Source organism: Megachile rotundata, chromosome 8, assembly GCF_050947335.1.
Source record: "Megachile rotundata isolate GNS110a chromosome 8, iyMegRotu1, whole genome shotgun sequence".
NCBI classification, from domain to species: domain Eukaryota; kingdom Metazoa; phylum Arthropoda; class Insecta; order Hymenoptera; family Megachilidae; genus Megachile; species Megachile rotundata.
Window position 1 is genome coordinate 14688619 of NC_134990.1, and position 22125 is coordinate 14710743.

The 22125-nt window shown below is 41.7% G+C and overlaps 1 protein-coding gene across 3 annotated transcripts in view; it reads right to left on the minus strand.

Moving 5' to 3' along the window:
- Window positions 1-22125, minus strand: part of LOC100877652 (thyrotroph embryonic factor-like) — a 109496-nt gene that overhangs the window by 54454 nt on the left and 32917 nt on the right. Inside the window, exon 2 of one of the 3 annotated variants that reach the window (XM_012284409.2) lies at window positions 18109-18138. In XM_012284409.2, the coding sequence (XP_012139799.1) occupies window positions 18109-18138 (30 nt within the window). Of the gene's footprint in view, window positions 1-814; window positions 1867-18108; window positions 18139-22125 lie in introns of those variants that run through there. The other 2 variants (XM_012284408.2, XM_076534406.1) reach the window with 2 other exon arrangements.

Sequence of the window (22125 nt, forward strand, 5' to 3'; positions counted from 1 at the left end):
TTGTAGGATTCTGGATCTGGAGAGATCTGCACTTGGGAGAAGTTCCGATTTAGGAGAAATTTGCTCACAAAGGGAATTTAGACGTAGTGCAATTTTTTTAGGGTTCTGGATCTGAAGAGATATCTGCGCTTGGGAGAAGTTTCGATTTAGGAGAATTTGGTCACAAAGGAAACTCAGACGTAGTGCTATATTTTATAGGAGTCTGGATCTGAAGAGATCTGCACTTGGAGAAGTTTCGATTTAGGAGAAATTTGCTCACAAAAGAAACTCAGACGTAGTGCTACATTTCTGAGGACTCCGGATCTGCACCTAGGACGAATCTTGATTTGGAAGAAATTTGGTCACAAAGGAAATTTATTTCTCTATTTTCTCAAACTCTGGATCTAGAGACGCATCTACACTTGGGACAAGTCCTGATTTAACAGAAATCTGGTCACAAAGAAAACTTAGACATATTCCTACATTTTTAAAACTCTGAAACTTGCAAGACATCTGCACTTGGTCAAGTCTTGATTTGAGAGATCTGGTCAAATGAGAATACTCCAAAATTGATAAATAAGTAGAACCCAAACAATGTAGGTCCAGAGCAAATATACATCATATTGACAACTCTAACTAGACTAAATACAGCTCCAGAAGAAACTAACCTAAGAAATGTAGAAATGTAGAGCCAGAAGTTTGAGTCCATAAGAAAAACATAGTTCCAAGAGGAACATGAATCTACACTAAAAGACCTATCTACTCTGCCAGTAGAACTATCAGTCCTCTGCAGTGATGAGGTAAATAGGAGATGATCGATAATCCGAATTCGTACCATTAACGTAGACATGATGCTGTCTCCATAGATGCTGGTACTGTGTCCAGCGCGAGCTGGTGCTATCGTCGTGGATAGGCGGAAGCGGCGCGTGCACCTGGTGTCCGTGCGAGGTGGGCGGTAACTGTGGGGGCGGTGGTTGTTGGGGTTGTTGCTGGTGCGCCGGCGCGACCACGATATGGGGATGGGGCGGTTGCACCGGTTGCTGGTGTTGCGGTTGCTGCTGATGGTGGTGCGCTTGGTGCAACACGCTGGGTACCGGCGGTGGCGCCAATTGCTGATACTCCATAGCGCAGCTCATCGGTTTCTCTCACACCAGCATTTAAGTCTCGCCTGGTTAGCGTTGCTCTCCTCGAGATCGTTCTTTCAACCGACTTTTATCCGAACAACTTTCACTTTCCTCTCTCTTTCTCTCTCAGTTGGTTCTCAAACGAAACCGATCATCACCACCGAGGCTAAATTCCTGCCACTGTTTCTGTGTCCCTGCATCTGGCACACGTAACACTCCGTCGCGAAGGAGCCCGGAAGAGAGGGAGAGAGAGAACCGACACCTTCGAAATCCAAACTGGCTCCTCGCTCTCTCTCTCTTCGCCGGCTAAATAACAGCTACCACTCCGGAGGCACGACGACGTTAAACGACGAGCAGCGAGCCCTCCGAGGAGCTGGTGCGGAAAGACACGCGCGGTCGAGAGGAGCAGCACGATGCCGCCGTGGTCGTGTGTCGACTGTCAAAATCAGCCAGATCGTCGGCGTCGATCCGCGGTCGGTGTTCGCCCATTGGGCCGTCGCCGTAGCCGGAAGCGGTGCCGCTATTGGCTCCTCTGGCCGCCTTCCTGACGGTGGGGGATCAAACGATCGCGCGCCCCGACGACCGAGTCCTGGAACCGAGTTCCGAACAGGAGAGACAACGCGAGCGAGCAAGCCGAGCCGAGATCGAAAAAGGGGGTTGAGAATCGTGGAGGGAGAAACGGACAGGTAGACAGAGAGAAAAAAGAGGGGAAAATAGGGAAAAATCGTGCGTGCCGAGAACCCGTGGCGTCCGGAAAGACACTGAAGTCGCGGCTCAAACGTTCGCGGTACGCTTGCCTCTCTCTCTCTTTCTTCCCTCTCCTACTTCTGGTCCCCCTACTCGTTTTCAATCGTTTCTCTCGCGCGTGCACGTATCTGCCCTCTCCTCCGTCGCGATCCTCCGGAGCGGTCTCTTTCGCGCTCGCCAAACATCCGCTTTTACCCGCCTCCACACCCCACCACGACAACCCCTACCATGATCGACGACTTTGAAGACTGTTACGCGAGATTCCGCTTATTCGCTTCCTATATTTTATATATACCTTATTGTTCGAGGACTTTCGGATCTGAGGAAAATATAGGGATTTGGGAAATATTATTTGAGGAATTCTGGGGAAGTTAGATGAATCTTGAAGCCTGGATTCCTCTACTTTCAGGAATCTTTGGTCGAACCTTCTTAGGGTTAATCTTCTACAAAATCTGATACATCTTCTGAACAAAATCTGACTCCGTAAGGAGCCTACAGCCTTAAGGAAATTTGAAGCTAGGAGTTTGAACTGACATAAAATATAAACCTAGTTAAAATCAGAACCTAGAAAATCTAGGAACTTAAGAAACTTTAAAAGGATTAATCCAAGGAATATTTAGAAGTAGTCAAAGTTTGAACCTAAGAAAATGATACAATTAGGACTTGGTTGAAGCTGCAGAAAATTTGAAGCTCAGTATTTGAAGAATCATGTGTTTGAGATTAATATTTGAATGGTGGATGAAGGGGTTGTGTCTTTGAATTTTTCGTAACTTCGTGGTCGAGCGATAGGGCAACGGTAACCAACGAGCAATTGGCTTCGATTTTTAGAGGTGCGAAAAGGCTTCCACGTTGGAGACGGTGAAACCCCTGATAGCTTCTTACGCTATCACTACGTCCCATTCGGTCCGCTGCTTTTTCTGGATTGGTCAATTTTTAGGTCTTCGGATTAATTTTGCTGAAGTAAGGTCAATTTTTCAACGATGATTCTTCTCGACTCTTCGTTGGTCGACTTCCTTAACTTTATAAAAAAATATATCTGCACATTCCTACACTATCGCAAACAATAAATAACAACGAATTATTTCCTCCTTCAAAACTTCACTGAATAACTTCAATATTAAAACACAATTCTTTCATGTTCACATACAAGAATACATAATGTTGAAGTACAATATTAATAGTCTTTTATTTTGTACATTTTGTGAATAAAAATAAGGGTTAAATATAACCTTGACTCAACATCAAGCATAACTTTCTACCCGTATAAAAGAAACTCGATAAAACGACTTTCCGTTTCGATGACTCGATTCGCACATCAAAGGAGACGACAGCGATTAGAAGGAAAGAAAAAAAAAGGGAAATTGGAACGACTAGAGGACCGAGACACACGACTCGTCCCCGTTTTCTACGTCGGATCGACCCACTTCCTGGTGCGTGATTCGATCGTGACCGATCCATGAAATTAACGGTAACGGAACGAGCGTACTCGCTGTGTAAAATCGAAAGTGGCGAAATACCGCGACGCAAAACGTTCTGGTGGGGACAAGAGTGGTTTCTGTCTTGAGTGGGGCAGAGAGAGTTCCTCGCTGTTCCTCAAGAAAGATTCTAATGTGCCTCGGAACTTTTAACACCTACTTCGTTATTTCTAGACTCATGAATCTCTGGATCTCTTGGGCTCTTGCATATTAAATCACAAGCAATCGCGTAATTTTTTAGATTATGATACTTTGGAAAATTTTTTAGTTCTAAATTTCTTTCTAGATTCTTAAATTTCTATATTTTCGAGTTGAGATCTTCAATTGTTAGATCTCTGGAGTTTCTAGAGGCACAAATTCCTGGAACCCCAAATTACTATATGTTTGAATTACAAATTGTCGAATCCAGAGATTCCCTAGTTTCTACAAGTCTGAGTTCCTAGATTCCCGAGTTTCTAAATCAGTGAGACCCTAGATTTCCGAGTTTCTGCAAAATCGAGTCCCTGGATCCCCGAATCCATAGATACTGAAATTCCTAGACCCCCAAATTTCCCTAGATTCCCCAATTTCCCTAAATCCCTAGATCCCGAATTCTCTAAGTCCCCAAATCCCTAGATCCCCAAATTTCTCTAGATTCCCAAATTTTCCTAAATCCCCAAATCTCTAGATTCCGAAATCTCTAAATCCCGAAATCCCTAGATCCCCAAATCTTCCTAGAATCCCAAATTTCCCTAAATCCCCAAATCTCTAGATTCCGAAATCTCTAGATTCCCCAATTTCCCTAAATCCCCAAATCCCTAGATCCCGAATTCTCTAAGTCCCCAAATCCCCAGATCCCCAAATTTCCCTAGATTCCCAAATTTTCTTAAATCCCCAAATCCCTAAATTCCGAAATCTCGAAATCTCGAAATCCCTACATCCCCAAATCTTCCTAGAATCCCAAATTTCCCTAAATCCCCAAATCTCTAGATCCCGAAATCCCTAGATCCCCAAATTTCCCTAGATTCCCAAATTTTCTTAAATCCCCAAATCCCTAAATTCCGAAATCTCTAAATGCCGAAATCCCTACATCCCCAAATCTTCCTAGAATCCCAAATTTCTCTAAATCCCCAAATCTCTAGATCCCGAAATCCCTAGATTCCCAAATTTCCCTAAATCCCCAAATCTCTAGATCCCGAAATCCCTAGATTCCCAAATTTCCCTAAATCCCCGAATCCCTAGATTCCGAAATCTCCAGATCCCGAAATCCCTAGAGTTCCAAATTTCTCTAAATCCCCAAATCCCTAGATTCCGAAATCCCCAGATTCCAAATTTCTCTAGATTCTCAAATTTTCCTAGATCCCCAAATTTCCATAAATCCCTAAATTTCCATAGTTTCCCAAATTTTCCTACTTCCCAAATTTCCCTAGATCTCAAAATCCCAAAATTCCTAAAACCCAGAATTCCTAGCTTCCCAAGTTCCTATATCCCAAAATCCCCAGATCCCCAAATCACCAATGGTAGATCGAAATCACCACATCCCGAATTCTTAAACCATACCTAAAAAGTTTCCATCGAAAAATACTGAAGTGTCCGGGCGTAGAGAGTAATTAACTTTCATTGAATAAATAAAAGCGACGGATTAAAGTGGAGTGTAGAGGATTTATTCAGTGTAGGCAGTTTGTCGGACGATTTCTTGGAAGAGTTCCCGTTTCATTTTCATTCGCATCGACGACCTTTCTCTCGGTTTGCTCCCTGACTGCTCTCCGAGGAGAAAGGGAAAAAAAGCAACGGAGGAGGGAAGACACCGACGTTAATTCTGGTGGAACAAGCATAAAGCTCTGAATCACCGTGAACCGGTCCCGTACCGTAAAACGCGATGCCTGTTGTGTGAACGCGGAAACCACAAGGAGGCAGCAACTCCGTACGGGTCACGGAAGGATTCCTTTCTCCTCCTTCGTCATCCTTCTTTCGCTCCTTTTTCTTCCTTTTCGAGTACGCTTCTTCCTACTCCTCGCCCACGTACCGATACGCGCACCATTTTTTATTATACCCGAGTTCGTTTAATCATCGCGACTCAAAATATGCTCGCAATCCTTAACTGTTATCTTCTGCCATCAGCGACGGCTGCTAGCTACATTTAATTGCGCTAATTAACACGGTACGTGGCGGATGATTCATAGACGTTGAAAATTTTCCAGCAGAATTTTCCTATATCGATACACGTGGTAGGACATTTTATTTAGGATCGATGGATCACTTTCAGTCTCAAAGTGGGTTTAAACATTTTTGGTCTTCCAAGTACTAGGAGTGTCAGGTCCTCGAGTTTTTAGAAAGCTAAGTTCCTAGGCTTCAGGTTCATAAATCCACAAGTTCTCGGATTGGGTTTCCAGATCGTCAAATTTCTACGCTCTCAAGTTTTTATATCCTCAAGTTCTTAGATCTCAGATCCTAGATCTCTCAAGGTCCTCGCCAAGTTCCTATACTCCAGATTTATAAATCCACAAGTCCACATCCCAAAAGTTTAGCTCACCCTACTCCAAATGTACAATAAATGGACCCTAAATCCCAATTGTCCAAATTGTTCCAATTACACAAATCAACCATGACACCATCATTCCATCATAAAAGAAGTTTCCTCAAAGACCGATTTTCTCTCTTAAACATTCATCTTATTTAATAACCAACGTAACACAGCCTGAATAAGAGTAAAAAGCGAAGTAACGTAATAATAATGTAGGAGATGTTAACAAGGTGTCTCCATTTATATCGAACGAGGCCGGAGATCTCGATGCGAGGCAAAGACGCTTTCGTTTCCCGGCTAAAGGTTAAACTGTTGCTACAATCTAACGATGCTACGCGAAATGGGAATCGAGACAACCTGTTGATCCTGTAGCTTCCTTTCACTCCCTGTATCATGAGCCAAGAGAAAGAAGGGGCGATGTTGTTCCACTGATTTACCAACCACGCGATCACGATATTTCGTAATCAACTTCGGATCTATCGTAAATTGGACCAATTTTTACCTCTGTCTCTAACTACTCGTCTGGTCGGATCGAAGGTTAATTTTACGGCGGGACATGTTCGTGTTCTCTTACAATTTTCAGAGGGTATTGGTATGAAGATTGGTGGAGGTTAGGATGTACTTGTGAATTTGAGAGAATTTGGTAGCGGAGGTTAGGTGATGGAATTTGGGGTGTTGAGAGAGAGTTAGGTGATGAGGGAGGGAAGATTCTAAGGAAAATTTGGAGGACTGTACAAGGTTCGGATCTATCGTAAATTGGGGCGAGGTTTACTTCTGTTTTGTCTGAATCTACTTGTCTGATCGGGAGATCAAAGGTCAATTTTATGGCGATCGAGACATGTTGTGGTTCGCGTTCTCTTACAATTTTCAGAGGGTATTGGTATGAAGATTGGTGGAGGTTAGGATGTATTGTGAATTTGAGAGAATTTGGTAGCGTAGGTTAGGTGATGGAATTTGGGGTGTTGAGAGAGAGTTAGGTGATGAGGGAGGGAAGATTCGAAGGAAAATTTGGAGGACTGTACAAGGTTCGGATCTATCGTAAATTGGGGCGAGGTTTACTTCTGTTCTGTCTGGATCTACTTGTCTGATCGGGGGATCAAAGGTCAATTTTACGGCATATTTGGGATTCTAGGGAGATTTGGGGATGTAGGGATTTCGGGATTTAGAGATTTCGGAATCTAGAGATTTGGGGATTTAGGAAAATTTGGGAATCTAGGGAAATTTGGGGATGTAGGGATTTCGGAATTTAGAGATTTCGGAATTTAGGGATTTGGGGATTTAAGAAAATTTGGGAATCTAGGGAAGTTTGGGGATCTGGGGATTTGGGGACTTAGAGAATTCGAGATCTAGGGATTTGGGGATTTAGGGAAATTGGGGAATCTAGAGATTTCGGAATCTAGAGATTTGGGGATTTAGGGAAATTTGGGATTCGAGGAAAATTTGGGGATCTAGGGATTTCGGGATTTAGGGATTTCGGAATCTAGAGATTTGGGGATTTAGGAAAATTTGGGAATCTAGGGAAATTTGGGGATCTAGGGATTTGGGGACTTAGAGAATTCGGGATCTAGGGATTTTTGGATTTAGGGAAATTGGGGAATCTAGCGAAATTTGGGGATCTAAGGATTTCTACGACATGTTGTGGTTCGTGTTCTCTTACAATTTTCAGAGGGTACTGGTATGAAAATTGGTGGATGTCCTAACATCTCTTAAGAGGTGTACATGTGAATTTGATGGAATTTGGTAGCATAGCAATGGAATTTGAGGGGTTCTTGATGAGAGAAAGAAGATTCGAAGCAAAATTTGGAGATCTGTACAGGTTCAGATTTATCTTAAATTGGACCAAGTTTTGCCTATGTTCTGTCTGGATCTACTTGTCTGATCAGAAGAGTGAAGGTTAACTTTACATCAACATACTGGGTACACATTTGGTTACACATTTATCTCCTAGTTCATACATGCTCTCTTACACTTTTCAACGACTATCTTCAAATTGGTACACTTAAGGTAAGTGTACATGTGTAGAATTTGCTGCAGAATTTAGTTGATCTCAGAAAGATGAAAGATTCGTAGCAAATTTTGAGGTCTGTGGTACAGGTTTAGATCTATGATAAATTGGACCGATGTTTACCTCTGTTCTGTTTCTATCTACTTGTCTGACCAACAAACCGAGACATGTACTCCGGGTGCAAACTTGAGTACCCATTTACCTGATACATTAAAAATTTGGAAAATTATAAATTTCATGTTCTGAAACTTGCACCACCTCTATGTTTCTTTTTCTCCCGAGTATTTATTCAAGAAAATCCATTTGTACTCGACGTTTGATCGTCAACGTTTTATTAGCCTAACGATAGCACGTGCTCGTTTCGTTGTTCTTTAATTGTCAGGTGGCGGTAAAGCACACAGACGTTCTCTTTCGCGATTCGTTTATAGTTTCGCGACAACATCTGTTCGTCAGCTGTGAAATTATCGGGACGACTCTGTCTAATGAAAGTAACATTCAACATGCCCAGATAAAAATCTATTCTTTTTGCATTTTTTTAAAAACAAAACCACAGAGTGCTTATAGCTCCAGATAGTTTATCTCAAAATTACAAATTTGGTAATTAATCGACTTGAATATTTTACGGTTCGTTTGAAATAATTTGATGTCAAGAATTACGTGTAAAATTGATTGAATCATAGTTAAGAGCAAAATTCTATTTTTAGAGAAGGTTGTTCCACTTACAGACAGACATAAATTACTTTCTCCTTTGTCTTCACATATTTTCGGACTCTATGAATGGCACTCTGTGTTCCTCAAAAGTACACGTTATCTTATTATTCTATGATAAAGAACTTCTTGTTCGCGTCTTTAAGAACCGAATAAAAATTATTTAATAAACTCAGACTTCACGAAGGATTTACATCATCATTTTCTTCACATCTGAAGCTCTTATTAATATAAAATATGTACTGTTTGCTAATACTTTTCTGTCATGAAGTTACGTTAGATTTTTTACTTGTTGATCATTGCTTCATGATGAAAAATTAATTCATACTAAACCATTAGAACTCTTTTTTACAACTACATGAAACTCATAATTAATGAAATAATTTTCTACAGAGTTCAAGCTTTAAAATAATATATTATAAATATTATTTCGCGATTTTTGTCTGTGATAAAACCGCTCCTGAATCTCCGTGTCCGTAGCTAACGATATTCGCCAAGATTGAATCAGTGGGCCACGTGACGTAAAAACGACAACTTTCGGCAAGTCACTTTCTCCTCCTAGTGAAATGTGTCCCTCCGTTCCCCACCGTGCCAGCGGAACCGTTCGACCGTTCTTTTTCTTCGTTTTTCTCGTTTGAAAGGGCCAAATTTTCGTTAAGTTGGCCACAGCAAAAGCAGAACGGCCGAAATGGGACCGCTTTCTTCTGGACACCCGTTAGACGAGTTCTACGTTCTCTTTCTCTTTTTTGCGCGCGTTAGACACTTCCTGGTGAATACCTGTACCGGTGACCTCCAAATTTTCCTTACTTTTATTTCTTCTTCGAGAACGTGTCGAATTATGCGAATTTTTGTTCCACACGTGTATCTTAACCCTTGCTTCGAGTTTCTTTGTGATGAATTTTAGTGGAATTTTTATTTGGAGTTCTAGTTTATTTGCATAGTCGATGGTAGATTGACGTATTTCAAGTTTTTTTAGTTCTGATTAGTTTTGACACACTTGATAAGTCATAAAGGATTAACATGTTAGGACTGATCATCATTAATGTTAAAAGAAATTTATTATAATTTGTTGTCAATGGAATTGTAATCCTGCAATAACTTACTGCAAAATCATTGAACACAGACTTTTATAAAAAAAATATAGAAACACCAAATTCAAAAATTCCCCAGATTCTACATTCCCCAGAATCCAAAATTCCCTAAATTCTAAAATCCCCCAAATTCCAAATACCCAATTCCAAAATTCCCCAGATTCTAAATTCCCCAAATTCTACATTTCCCAGATTCCAAAATTCCCTAAATTCTAAAATCCCCCAAATTCCAAATTCCCAATTCCAAAATTCCCCAAATTCTAAATTCTCCAAATTCTACATTCCCCAAATTCCAAAATTCCCCAGATTACAGGATTACCTAAATTCTAAAATCTCCCAAATTCCAAATTCCCAATTCCAAAATTCACCAAATTCTAAATTCCCCAAATTCTACATTTCCCAGATTCCAAAAATCCCTAAATTCTAAAATCCTCCAAATTCCAAATTCCCAATTCCAAAATTCCCCAAATTCTAAATTCTCCAAATTCTACATTCCCCAAATTCCAAAATTCCCCAGATTACAGGATTACCTAAATTCTAAAATCTCCCAAATTCCAAATTCCCAATTCCAAAATTCCCCAAATTCTACATTCCCCAGATTCCAAAATTCCCTAAATTCTAAAATCCCCCAAATTCCAAATTCCCAATTCCAAAATTCCCCAGACTCTAAATTCTCCAAGTTCTACATTCCCCGAATTCCAAAATTCCCCAGATTTCAAATTCCTAATTCCAAAATTCCCCAGATTCTAAATTCCCCAAATTCTACATTCCCCAAATTCTACATTCCCCAAATTCCAAAATTCCCCAGATTACAAAATTACCGAAATTCTAAAATCTCCCAAATTCCAAATTCCCAATTCCAAAATTCCCCAAATTCTAAATTCCCCAAATTCTACACTCCCCAGATTCCTAAATTCCCCAAATTCCAAATTCTCAATTCCAAAATTCCCCAGATTCTAAATTCCCCAAATTCCAAAATTACCCAAATTCTAAAATCTCCCAAATTCCAAATTTCCAATTCCAAAATTCCCCAGATTCTAAATTCCCCTAATTCTACTCTCCCCAGATTCCAAAATTCCCCAAATTCCAAATTCTCAATTCCAAAATTCCCCAGATTCTAAATTCCCCAAATTCTAAAATTCCCCAGATTCCAAAATTCTAAAATTCCCCAAATTCCAAAATTACCCAAATTTCAAAATTCGTCAGATTTCAAATTCCCACTCCCGAAATGCCCCATATTCTAAATTCCCTAAATTCCCCCAAACTTCCTAAATTCCCCTAGAAATTCCTAAACTCTCCTAAAATTCCTAAATTTCTCAAAAATTCCTAAATCTTAAATTTCTCAACTGTCCCCAATAAATTTGGCAAAGTCTCGAATCCCACATAAATTATCAGGTTTCTAAAACCTGATCTGAGCATAATTCAGAATATACTAAAACCCGAAGGGAAATTAATGACAAATAGTGTCGGCGATACAAGGAGAGATATCGTCTCTCACGCGTTGCCAGCAATTACCATTTCTCGGTATCGAACGGTATCGCACAGTTGCGTAACCGGGCAACAAAAATATTTTCAACCCGATTACATAATAAATTTATTCATCCCCCGGCTGTCGGAGTGATTTTTATTTGAACCGGTGCAACGGTGATTGATTATAATTATAAGCCTCTCCAAGTCGAACGCTAACGAGTTTACCTCGAGTGTGCGTAACGAGGCTGGCCATTACTGGTGTGACCGCGATTACGTGGAAAAATTAATTGATTGTTTCGCCTCTCTCGCGACGCGATCTTCGTTAACGAAGCATCGTCTCTTGACCTTTCGTACGCGACTGACAAAAATAAGAAATCGGTCAATTCGCGGTGTTCTCCGTTCGTTACTCTTTCATCGATTAACGGTTCACTTGGTTGAATTTTGAGACACAAAATTATTTTACCGTTTGATTTCTGGGGATGTTAGAAGGGTTATGTAACAAAATAACCACACGTGGGAAATATTAGAAAGCAAAACAGGACTTTTATTTTTTAAATTATAAACTTTCTAAGGTTGACTTTAAAAACGGACATATTCTCACATATTCGTTAATATGTGAGAACAGACTGGTTCGCAGGTGTTTATAAAATATTCTTGCGATTCTGGATTTTAAGAAATGAGAGAGTTAAGTTACCAGTCCGTTAACGAACGTTTTGGCAGACGGTGCAGCGCGAAAGAACAGATACGAATGATGGATTCGCGAATCGTTTCTACACGGAAGATGCTGACTCATCTGGAAGAGAATTTCCGATTTCACGCTCAGCTGGAACACCGGATCGGAAGAACGTGTAAGTGGTGTGGATTTTGAATTTGTCGGACAAACAGTGGAGAATGAAGGTTTGGAGAAAGTGCAACGAATAGATGTTTTTTGCGGGTGAATAAAATTGGTATCATTGTTACTACGAAATAGCTGATTACTGTAGTAATTTTGTTCAATTTAATTTAATATATTAGATGTGGGTAATTCTTTTCTTGATACGGACATTGAAATCTTGGTATGTTATTTCTGTTGAGGTTCTAAGTTCTAGGTTCACTTTTGGAGACATAGATTTAAGATCTGTAGTAATATAGATGTGATAGAAGCTTCTTTGGGAGTTATTTTTGGGTTAATTTTGATATATTTCCAGATCTCTATATTCTCAAATCCCTACTTCTTCAAATTCCTACGTCCCCAGATCTCTACACCTCCAAGCTTCCACGTCTCTAAGTTCCTACGTCCCCAACTTCCAACGTCCCCAAATCGCCACGTTCCCAAATTACTACGCCCCCAAATCGCCACATCCCCAACTTCCAACGTCCCCAAATCGCCACGTCCCCAAATTGCTACGCCCCCAAATCGCCACGTCCCCAACTTCCAACGTCCCCAAATCGCCACGTCCCCAACTTCCAACGTCCCCAACTTCCAACGTCCCCAAATTGCTACGCCCCCAAATCGCCACATCCCCAACTTCCAACGTCCCCAAATCGCCACGTCCCCAAATCGCCACGTCCCCAAATCGCCACGTCCCCAAATTGCTACGCCCCCAAATCGCCACGTCCCCAACTTCCAACGTCCCCAAATCGCCACGTCCCCAACTTTCAACGTCCCCAAATTGCTACGCCCCCAAATCGCCACGTCCCCAACTTCCAACGTCCCCAAATCGCCACGTCCCCAACTTCCAACGTCCCCAAATCGCCACGTCCCCAAATTGCTACGCCCCCAAATCGCCACGTCCCCAAATTGCTACGCCCCCAAATCGCCACGTCCCCAAATTGCTACGCCCCCAAATCGCCACATCCCCAACTTCCAACGTCCCCAAATCGCCACGTCCCCAAATCGCCACATCCCCAAATTGCTACGCCCCCAAATCGCCACGTCCCCAAATTGCTACGCCCCCAAATCGCCACGTCCCCAACTTCCAACGTCCCCAAATCGCCACGTCCCCAACTTTCAACGTCCCCAAATTGCTACGCCCCCAAATCGCCACGTCCCCAACTTCCAACGTCCCCAAATCGCCACGTCCCCAAATTGCTACGCCCCCAAATCGCCACGTCCCCAAATTGCTACGCCCCCAAATCGCCACGTCCCCAACTTCCAACGTCCCCAAATCGCCACGTCCCCAACTTTCAACGTCCCCAAATTGCTACGCCCCCAAATCGCCACGTCCCCAACTTCCAACGTCCCCAAATCGCCACGTCCCCAAATTGCTACGCCCCCAAATCGCCACGTCCCCAAATTGCTACGCCCCCAAATCGCCACGTCCCCAAATTGCTACGCCCCCAAATCGCCACATCCCCAACTTCCAACGTCCCCAAATCGCCACGTCCCCAAATCGCCACGTCCCCAAATTGCTACGCCCCCAAATCGCCACGTCCCCAAATTGCTACGCCCCCAAATCGCCACGTCCCCAACTTCCAACGTCCCCAAATCGCCACGTCCCCAACTTTCAACGTCCCCAAATTGCTACGCCCCCAAATCGCCACGTCCCCAACTTCCAACGTCCCCAAATCGCCACGTCCCCAAATTGCTACGCCCCCAAATCGCCACGTCCCCAAATTGCTACGCCCCCAAATCGCCACGTCCCCAACTTCCAACGTCCCCAAATCGCCACGTCCCCAAATTGCTACGCCCCCAAATCGCCACGTCCCCAACTTCCAACGTCCCCAAATTGCTACGCCCCCAAATCGCCACGTCCCCAACTTCCAACGTCCCCAAATCGCCACGTCCCCAAATTGCTACGCCCCCAAATTCCGATGTCCTAACTTCCTACGTCCCCAAATTCCTATGTCCCCAACTTCCTACGTCCTCAAATTCCTATGTCCCCAAATTGTCATATTCCAAACTTGTCACATTCCCAAACTGTCACATCCCCAAATTGTCGCATCCCTAAATTGTCATATCCCCATCTTCCTATGTCTCCAAATTGCTACATCCTCAAATCCGTCATCCCATGTCTCCACATCCCTATATCTTCTAATGCACTCCCTTTCTCTCACCTCATCTCTCTAAAATCTCACTCCGCGCACCTCTCACTAAAAAGACCAACTCGTTGATATTCCCAGCACGAAACAAACAACATCAAGAATAATCATTCCGATTAGAAATGTTGAGCATGGATAATTGCGACGTCTCGCATCGGATTATCAGACGTTCTTAATCAAAATAATGGAGAAAATCCCGAGGCGATGGTGTCCCAAGAAATCAGCTGCCTCGACCCGCATTCTTGGCGTACACGCGCAAACAGTCCTGATGAAACGATCAAGTTTAACGGAGAAACGAGAATACGCTATCGATACGCTGTTATTATTATCGAGCGTAATTATACGTTCACGTTAACGAGCCGCCCTGTCGTAACGACGATAGGAAAACCGTTTAAATAATAGGGTGGAAAGATGCGTGAACAGTGGAAACCGCTCGTTAAATTTCTATCGTGTATCTTCGCGTTACTATGACTTATTAATGTTATCTTTGCCTTATTAGTAATCTCGAAGGTTTAATAGTAATCTAAAGTAAATAATTAAGGGGGGCAATTGACGGTCTCTCGACCAAAATATGTGATCTCATAAATTTGAAAGTGTAGACAAATTTAAGGATATCCTTGCATAATCCTAAACGTGTAACCATCACACGAGGATGAAGGTAATCCTATCGCGTATCGTTAATTTCTGAAGTATTAGAGAATTTTTGTGGAAGTAAGCAAGTCGACGAGGAGGAAGGAGGATAGTCGGTGTCCAGGTTTCGTCTCGTTTCCCCTCGAGACCAGATTATGGTCTGGCTGCGAAATCTGAGACCAAACGTCGACCGCATGGGATTATCCTTCCATAACGTCAGCCAGGCTAGGCCATAACACGGCATTGCCACATCTTGCCAGATAAAATGTAAGAACGGTGATGTTGTCGGTGAAACGAGAAGAGATCGACGCCGTAGAAATAAGTAAAGCGATCGTACGATGCGATCACGAGGAGGACGTTTTAACGCGTAATCCATGCCATTCGATATGTGTACAACGAACTGGCATCGATTGCCTTCGTTTATGTCTTTGTGGATTATGTCCGGGGAAAATTCATCTTATGCGCTTTATATTCTATTGGAAGACTTGCACGCTTCTTCGACTCTTCGAATCTTTGCAAATTTTTAGATGAGGTGTGGGTTTAATTTCTGTATTATGGGCTTTTTCAGATTTGCGATTTCGGGACTGTATATCTATAATTTTTTTAATTTTGCTATTTGTACATCTTTTGCAATTTTTAAATCTTCATATGTGTATCAAGAGATTGTAAGATCTTGATGTTATAAGGTTATGGAGTTGCAAAATCAAAGTGCTATCGTTCAAAATTTAATCTTAGAATTTCAATCTTCCAATGTTGAAATTAATCAAAATTGTAATATCCTGAAGTTTACAAGTTTTGCAATAAATAATTGCTATCGTGCAAAACTTTTTAATTTCGAAGATCTCAACCTTGTAATATTCCAAAGTCCCAAAAACCTATAATGTCATCGTGCAAAATTTTCTGAGTCCTAAAATCCCTATCTTCTACTGCTTCAAAGTCCCAAAATCCCCAATTGCCAGCATACAAAATTTTTTAAGTCCCAAAATTTCAACCAAAGTCCCAAAGTGCCAAGATACTAAATTGCTATCATCAGAGATGTCCTAAGTCCCAAAATTCATACCTTACAGAGACCCAAAGTCCCAAAACTCCAAATTCTCATCATGTAAAATTTCATAAGTCCCAAAATTCCACGCTCCCAAAGTCCCAAAGTCCCAAGATTCCAAATTCCCACTATTCACAATGTTCTAAGACCCAAAATTCACAATTTCCACAATCCCAAAGTCTCAAACCTCAAATTCCCATCGTGCAAAATTTCATGAGTCCCAAAATTCCATCCTCCCAAGGTCCCAAAGTCCCAAGATTCCAAATTCCCACTATTCATAATGTTCTAAGACCCAAAGTTCCCACTTTCCACAACCCCAAAGTCCAAAAACCCCAAATTCCCATCATGTAAAATCTCATAAGTCCCAAAATTCCACCCTCTCAAGGTCCCAAAGTGCAAAAATTCCAAATTTCCACTATTCACAACGTTCTAAGTCCCAAAATTCCCATCTTGCACAGTCCTGAAGTCCCAAACCCCAAAATCTCATCATGTAAAATCTCATAAGTCCCAAAATTCCACCCTCCCAAAGTCCCAAAGTCCCAAGATTCCAAATTCCCACTATTCACAACGTTCTAAGTCCCAAAATTCCCATCTTGCACAGTCCTGAAGTCCCAAACCCCAAAATCTCATCATGTAAAATCTCATAAGTCCCAAAATTCCACCCTCCCAAAGTCCCAAAGTCCCAAGATTCCAAATTCCCACTATTCACAACGTTCTAAGTCCCAAAATTCCCATCTTGCACAGTCCTGAAGTCCCAAACCCCAAATTCCCATCATACAAAATCTCATAAGTCCCAAAATTCTACGCTCCCAAGGTCCCAAAGTGCCAAAATTCCAAATTCCCACTATTCACAACGTTCTAAGTCCCAAAATTCCCACTTTCCACAACCCCAAAGTCCCAAAACCCCAAATTCCCATCATGCAAAATTTCATAAGTCCCAAAATTCCATCCTCCCAAAGTGCCACCCACCCAAATTCCCAAAATTCCATCCTCCCACCATCCCAAACTCCTCACCCCCCAAATTCTCACTACTCAAAACGTCATAAGTCCCAAAATTCCCACCTTGCACAGTCCATAAGTCCCAAAATCCCCACCTCACACCTTCCCAAAGTCCCTCACCCCAAATTCCCATCATACAAACTTCCTTGAGTCCCAAAATTCCTCCTCCCAACATCTCAAACTCCCAGAACCCCACCTTGAAAAGTCCCAAAAACGTCAAAATCTCAAACCCAAAAAAGTCCCAAAATCTCAAACGCAGAATACCAAAGACGTACACTTCGTAAGTGACAAGTAAGATTACCACACAATGAATGAAACTCCGGGTCGGAAAGATATTAACTGAAAAATCGCATTGTTTGTATTTCGAGGAATTTTCTATAGGAGAGAGGTTCTAGACCCATCTGAGTGTAATATAATACGTAAGCAATCGCAGCTTCTCGGCATACTTGCGATCATGATGCGTAATTAATAGCTTCGGGTCTTATAAATTATTGACGATGAAACGCAGTGAATTAATGTACATATTAAACAGCTTTTGTCCAGTCAATCCCGTTTACATCCGCCACCACGAGAACCTCGATCTTATTGAATCGATATCAGACGTTAGGAAAATAAATTCACGTATGAACATTTTCGAATTTTTTTACTATTTAAGATTCTTAAATTTAGTTAACTTAGGCATCTTAAAATTATTAGAACTTGATTATTTGGGAAACCATTCAAAAACACACACACGTGTTAATTTAGAGAGTTAATGTGTTCCCTATTTGGTAATCGAATGAAATAGATAAGTTATGAAAATTTTTTGGTTGAAAATGACTTTTGATTCTTTGTTCTATTTACTAGACTACAACTCGAAAAACGTATCACGATACGAGTGTTATCTATACCTAATTGGACGTTCTATGATCAACTAAGTGCGCAGGCTTATTGTACTACTCTCGTTTCTACTCGATCATCGACATCGTTCTGACGCGACTTGGTCGAATTATTTCCTCGGGAAAAAATGATTAAGTAACAGATTTATATTCGCGTTAGAACGTCTCGATATCTTCTTCTAAATAGTAGGCGCGCGTGCGTGAAAGAGAGTAAAGCGGGTGAATGGGAAACCAAAGAAAAAAACGCATGCAAATGAGAGACCACGTCCCACAGTTGTCCTCGTACTAGAAAGGTAGATGAAGATTCAGGAAAAACGATGATCCTCGCGTTGGATCATTCGTTTATGCAATGTTTGGTAGAGGGTATAGATGCAAAACAAAGAAAAGAAAAGTAAAGAAACAGAAAAAAAAGTATGAGCTGTCGTTTGTCACTTACCCTTCAGTGAGGATGTTATCATAGGATCACCTGAAAACGATACAAGTACAGTATTGCGTGAACGTCATGTATGAGAATGAGAGAGAAAGAGAGATAGAGAGATAGAGAGACAGACGATGCAAAAATCATTCGTGAACATAGTAAAGTAATCTAGTTGAAAATTATCGAGGTTGCAGAAAATGAAAGAGAGGATGGAAACGTGCTCGTTTTAAGTCCTATCGAAACTACGTATTGTTTTAATATCTACACGATATATTTTAGGTTCTATTTCGTCGCGATTAATTGAGTTGCAGTTTAATCGTGAATACTGATTATGAATTTTGTAAGCAGTTCGCTTAAAGCGGATATTATATATTTTTCTATGTAGTAAAATAGCATAGAGCACGGTAATATAACACGCGGTGATATAGCGCGAGGTACTACACTGATAGTACAACACATGGCTAATGCAATATGCAAGTAATAGAACGCATAAGTAGTATAATGCGTCAGCAGCATTACGCGTAGGTAATACAACGCGTCGGTGATATAACGCGAGGGTAGTACGCCGCGTCGGTGATATAACGCGAGGGTGATATAATACATGGCTAATTTAATGCGTGAGAAATTTAACGCGTGAGAATTACAGCGTGTGAGTAGTACAACGCATAGGTAATATAACGCAAGGGTGATATAACGTGAGGGTGATAGAACGCGACGGCGATATAACGCGAGGGTAATAGAACGCGTAGAAAATACAACGCGTGGCAAATACAACGCGTGAGAAATACAACGCGTGGGTAGTTCAACGCGTAGGTAATATAACGCGACGGCGATATAACGCGAGGAAACTACAACGCATAGAAAATACAACGCGTGGCAAATACAACGCGTGAGAAATACAACGCGTGGGTAGTTCAACGCGTAGGTAATATTACGCGACGGCGATATAATGCGAGGGTAATACAACGCGTAGAAAATACAACGCGTGAGAAATACAACGCGTGGCAAATACAACGCGTGAGAAATACAACGCGTGGGTAGTTCAACGCGTAGGTAATATTACGCGACGGCGATATAATGCGAGGGTAATACAACGCGTAGAAAATACAATGCGTGGCAAATACAACGCATGAGAAATACAACGCGTGGGTAATTCAACGCGTAGGTAATATAACGCGATGGAGATATAACACGACGGCGATATAACGCGAGGGAGCTACAACGCGTGGCAAATTCAACGCGTGAGAAATACAACGTGTGGGTAGTACAACGCGTAGATAACATAACGCGACGGTAATATAACACGACGGCGATATAACGCGAGGGAACTACAACGCGTAGAAAATATAACGCGTGGCAAATACAACGCGTGAGAAATACAACGTGTGGGTAGTTCAACGCGTAGATAACATAACGCGACGGTAATATAACACGACGGCGATATAACGCGAGGGAACTACAACGCGTAGAAAATATAACGTGTGGCAAATTCAACGCGTAAGAAATACAACGCGTGGGTAGTACACCGCGTAGGTAACATAACGCGACGGTAATATAACACGACGGCGATATAACGCGAGGGAACTACAACGCGTAGAAAACACAACGCGTGAGAAATACAACGTGTGGGTAGTCCAACGCGTAGGTAACATAACGCGACGGTGATATAACACGTCGGCGATATAACGCGAGGGAAATACAACGCTAATTCAATGCTTGAGTAGTACAATGCATAGATAATATATCACATGATATATTATATAAGGTAACGATGATATAACGCCACGGCAATATAACGCGAGGGTAATACAACGCGTAAGAAATGCAACTCGTGAGTAGTGCAATGCGTAGGTAATATAACGCATGTTACATAATCCTTGAATAACATAGGCAATATAACGCAACGGTGTTATAAGAGGGCGATATAACGCGAGAGTACTACAACACATAAATATATTAATACTAATATTACAACTCGCCATAACCAATAAAGAAAATTAAAATCCTCCTCCACCAACCAAAAAGAGAGAATAAAAAAAGAAAGCGTACCGATGATAATAGCCAACAATTAAAAAATATCGAATAGAATGAGCAGAAAAGAGAGCAAAAGCATACAGGGCCGTGTTCGTAGGGTGCGTGGGCCCCAGCATGGCAAAGTAGGGAGGGATCCACAAGCTAAGGTCAGAGATCAGCTTGTGCCTTTGAATAAAGACAAAAAGAAACGGGAAAATGTTCCTCCCGCAAGAGATAGGGTATCTTCTCGCATAATACGCAAGTGGGAGGCTGCAGCCACGCTTCACGTTCGAGCAAACTGTCTTCTCTCTTCGACTTGCTTGCTCTTGGCTTTTGTTAGCATCTACACTTTTATTGGGCTTTGTTTCATCGCTGGATGCGATTCGTACTGCTCTATCATTGATTTAACTCGTTCACTTTTATTATTATCATTAGGGTTATCTAGATTTTAGGTTGCGATAGGAGAGGACTGATTCGGATTGTTTGGGTTTATAGTGAAGATGGTACTTTGGGGTAATGTTGAGTGGGCTAGTTTCTATATTTATATATTTATTACAAATTTAGGAAATTTTTAAGTTTGGGAAGAGGAGATTATATTTGGGGAATTGTGTAAATTGTGTGGACTCATAGGACCAAATTTCTGGAACTGCAAATTTATACGCTTGAAAGTTATTAAACTTGCAAGGTAAAATCTCCCAAATTCTACGCGTTTCTGTATCTCCCATTACGGAATTTCTGAACTTGCAAATTCCTACACTTGCAAGTTACTACGCTTCCAAATTCTCCACGTTACCAAATTTCTGAATCCACAAATTCACACACTTGCAAGTTACTACGCTCCCAAATTCTCCACGTTCCCATATTCCTCAATCACCGAATTTCTGAACTCGCAAATTCCCACACTTGCAAGTAGCTGCGCTCCCAAATTCTCCACGTTCCCATATTCCTCCACGTTACCAAATTTCTGAATCCTCAAATTCCCACACTTGCAAGTTACTACGCTTCCAAATTCTCCACGTTCCCATATTCCTCAATCACCGAATTTCTGAACTCGCAAATTCCTACACTAGCAAGTTACTAAATTCCCAAATTCTCCACGTTTGCATATTCCTCCACGTTACCGAATTTCTAAACCTGCAAATTCCCACACTTGCAAGTTACTAAGCTCCCTAATTCTCCACGTTCCCATATTCCTCCACATCCACCGAATTTCTCAATACCCAAACTTCCAAACTTACAACTTCCTAAATTCCCAAATTCTCCACGTTTCCATATTCCTCCACATCACCAAATTTCTGAATCCTCAAATTCCCAAACTTGCAACTTCCCAAATTTCCAAATATCTGAATCTTCCCACCTTCTCTATATTCCCCATATCACCAAACCCCCTATTACCAAACCTCCAAACCTCCAAATCCCAAAAAGATCAAATACCCAAACTCTCAAGCTTCCCTTCCCAAATTTTCCAAGAACTCCACACGCTTCTCATTACCTTCCACAAATTACCATTACGTTCCACGAATTTCTAAAATTGCCAATTCTCAACATGTGCAATTTAGTTATCAAAGTAAGTACCAAGAAGACATTTCGGAAATTCAGCAAAGTTATCGTGCGAATAACAAGCGATTTATGGAAAGGGAGTCGGTGAGTCACCGCGCGAAATCCGCCGGAAGATCTGCTCGGCCCACACGCTCCGACATGGCTCGCAGATGCAAGCAGATGCACGCACCGATGCAGCTCCTCTCTAGAGTAGAGCCACGATTTTCCTCGAACGACGACCTTTAATCCGGAATACCTTGCTCGACGTTCATGGCTTTTACGTTGCTACATATTTATGAACATCACCCGGTCGAGTTTTATCAAGCTTGCGATTAGATCCGCTAATTCGTCTCGCGCTATTCTGGGTAACCTGTTATTTTTGAAGCCTTTGATGTACTGTCGGGTTGAAATATTTTCTTGTAGGACTTAATTGTTGAGGTGGAATTTTAGGATTTTATGGATTTCGAAGATTAGTGGGTTTGG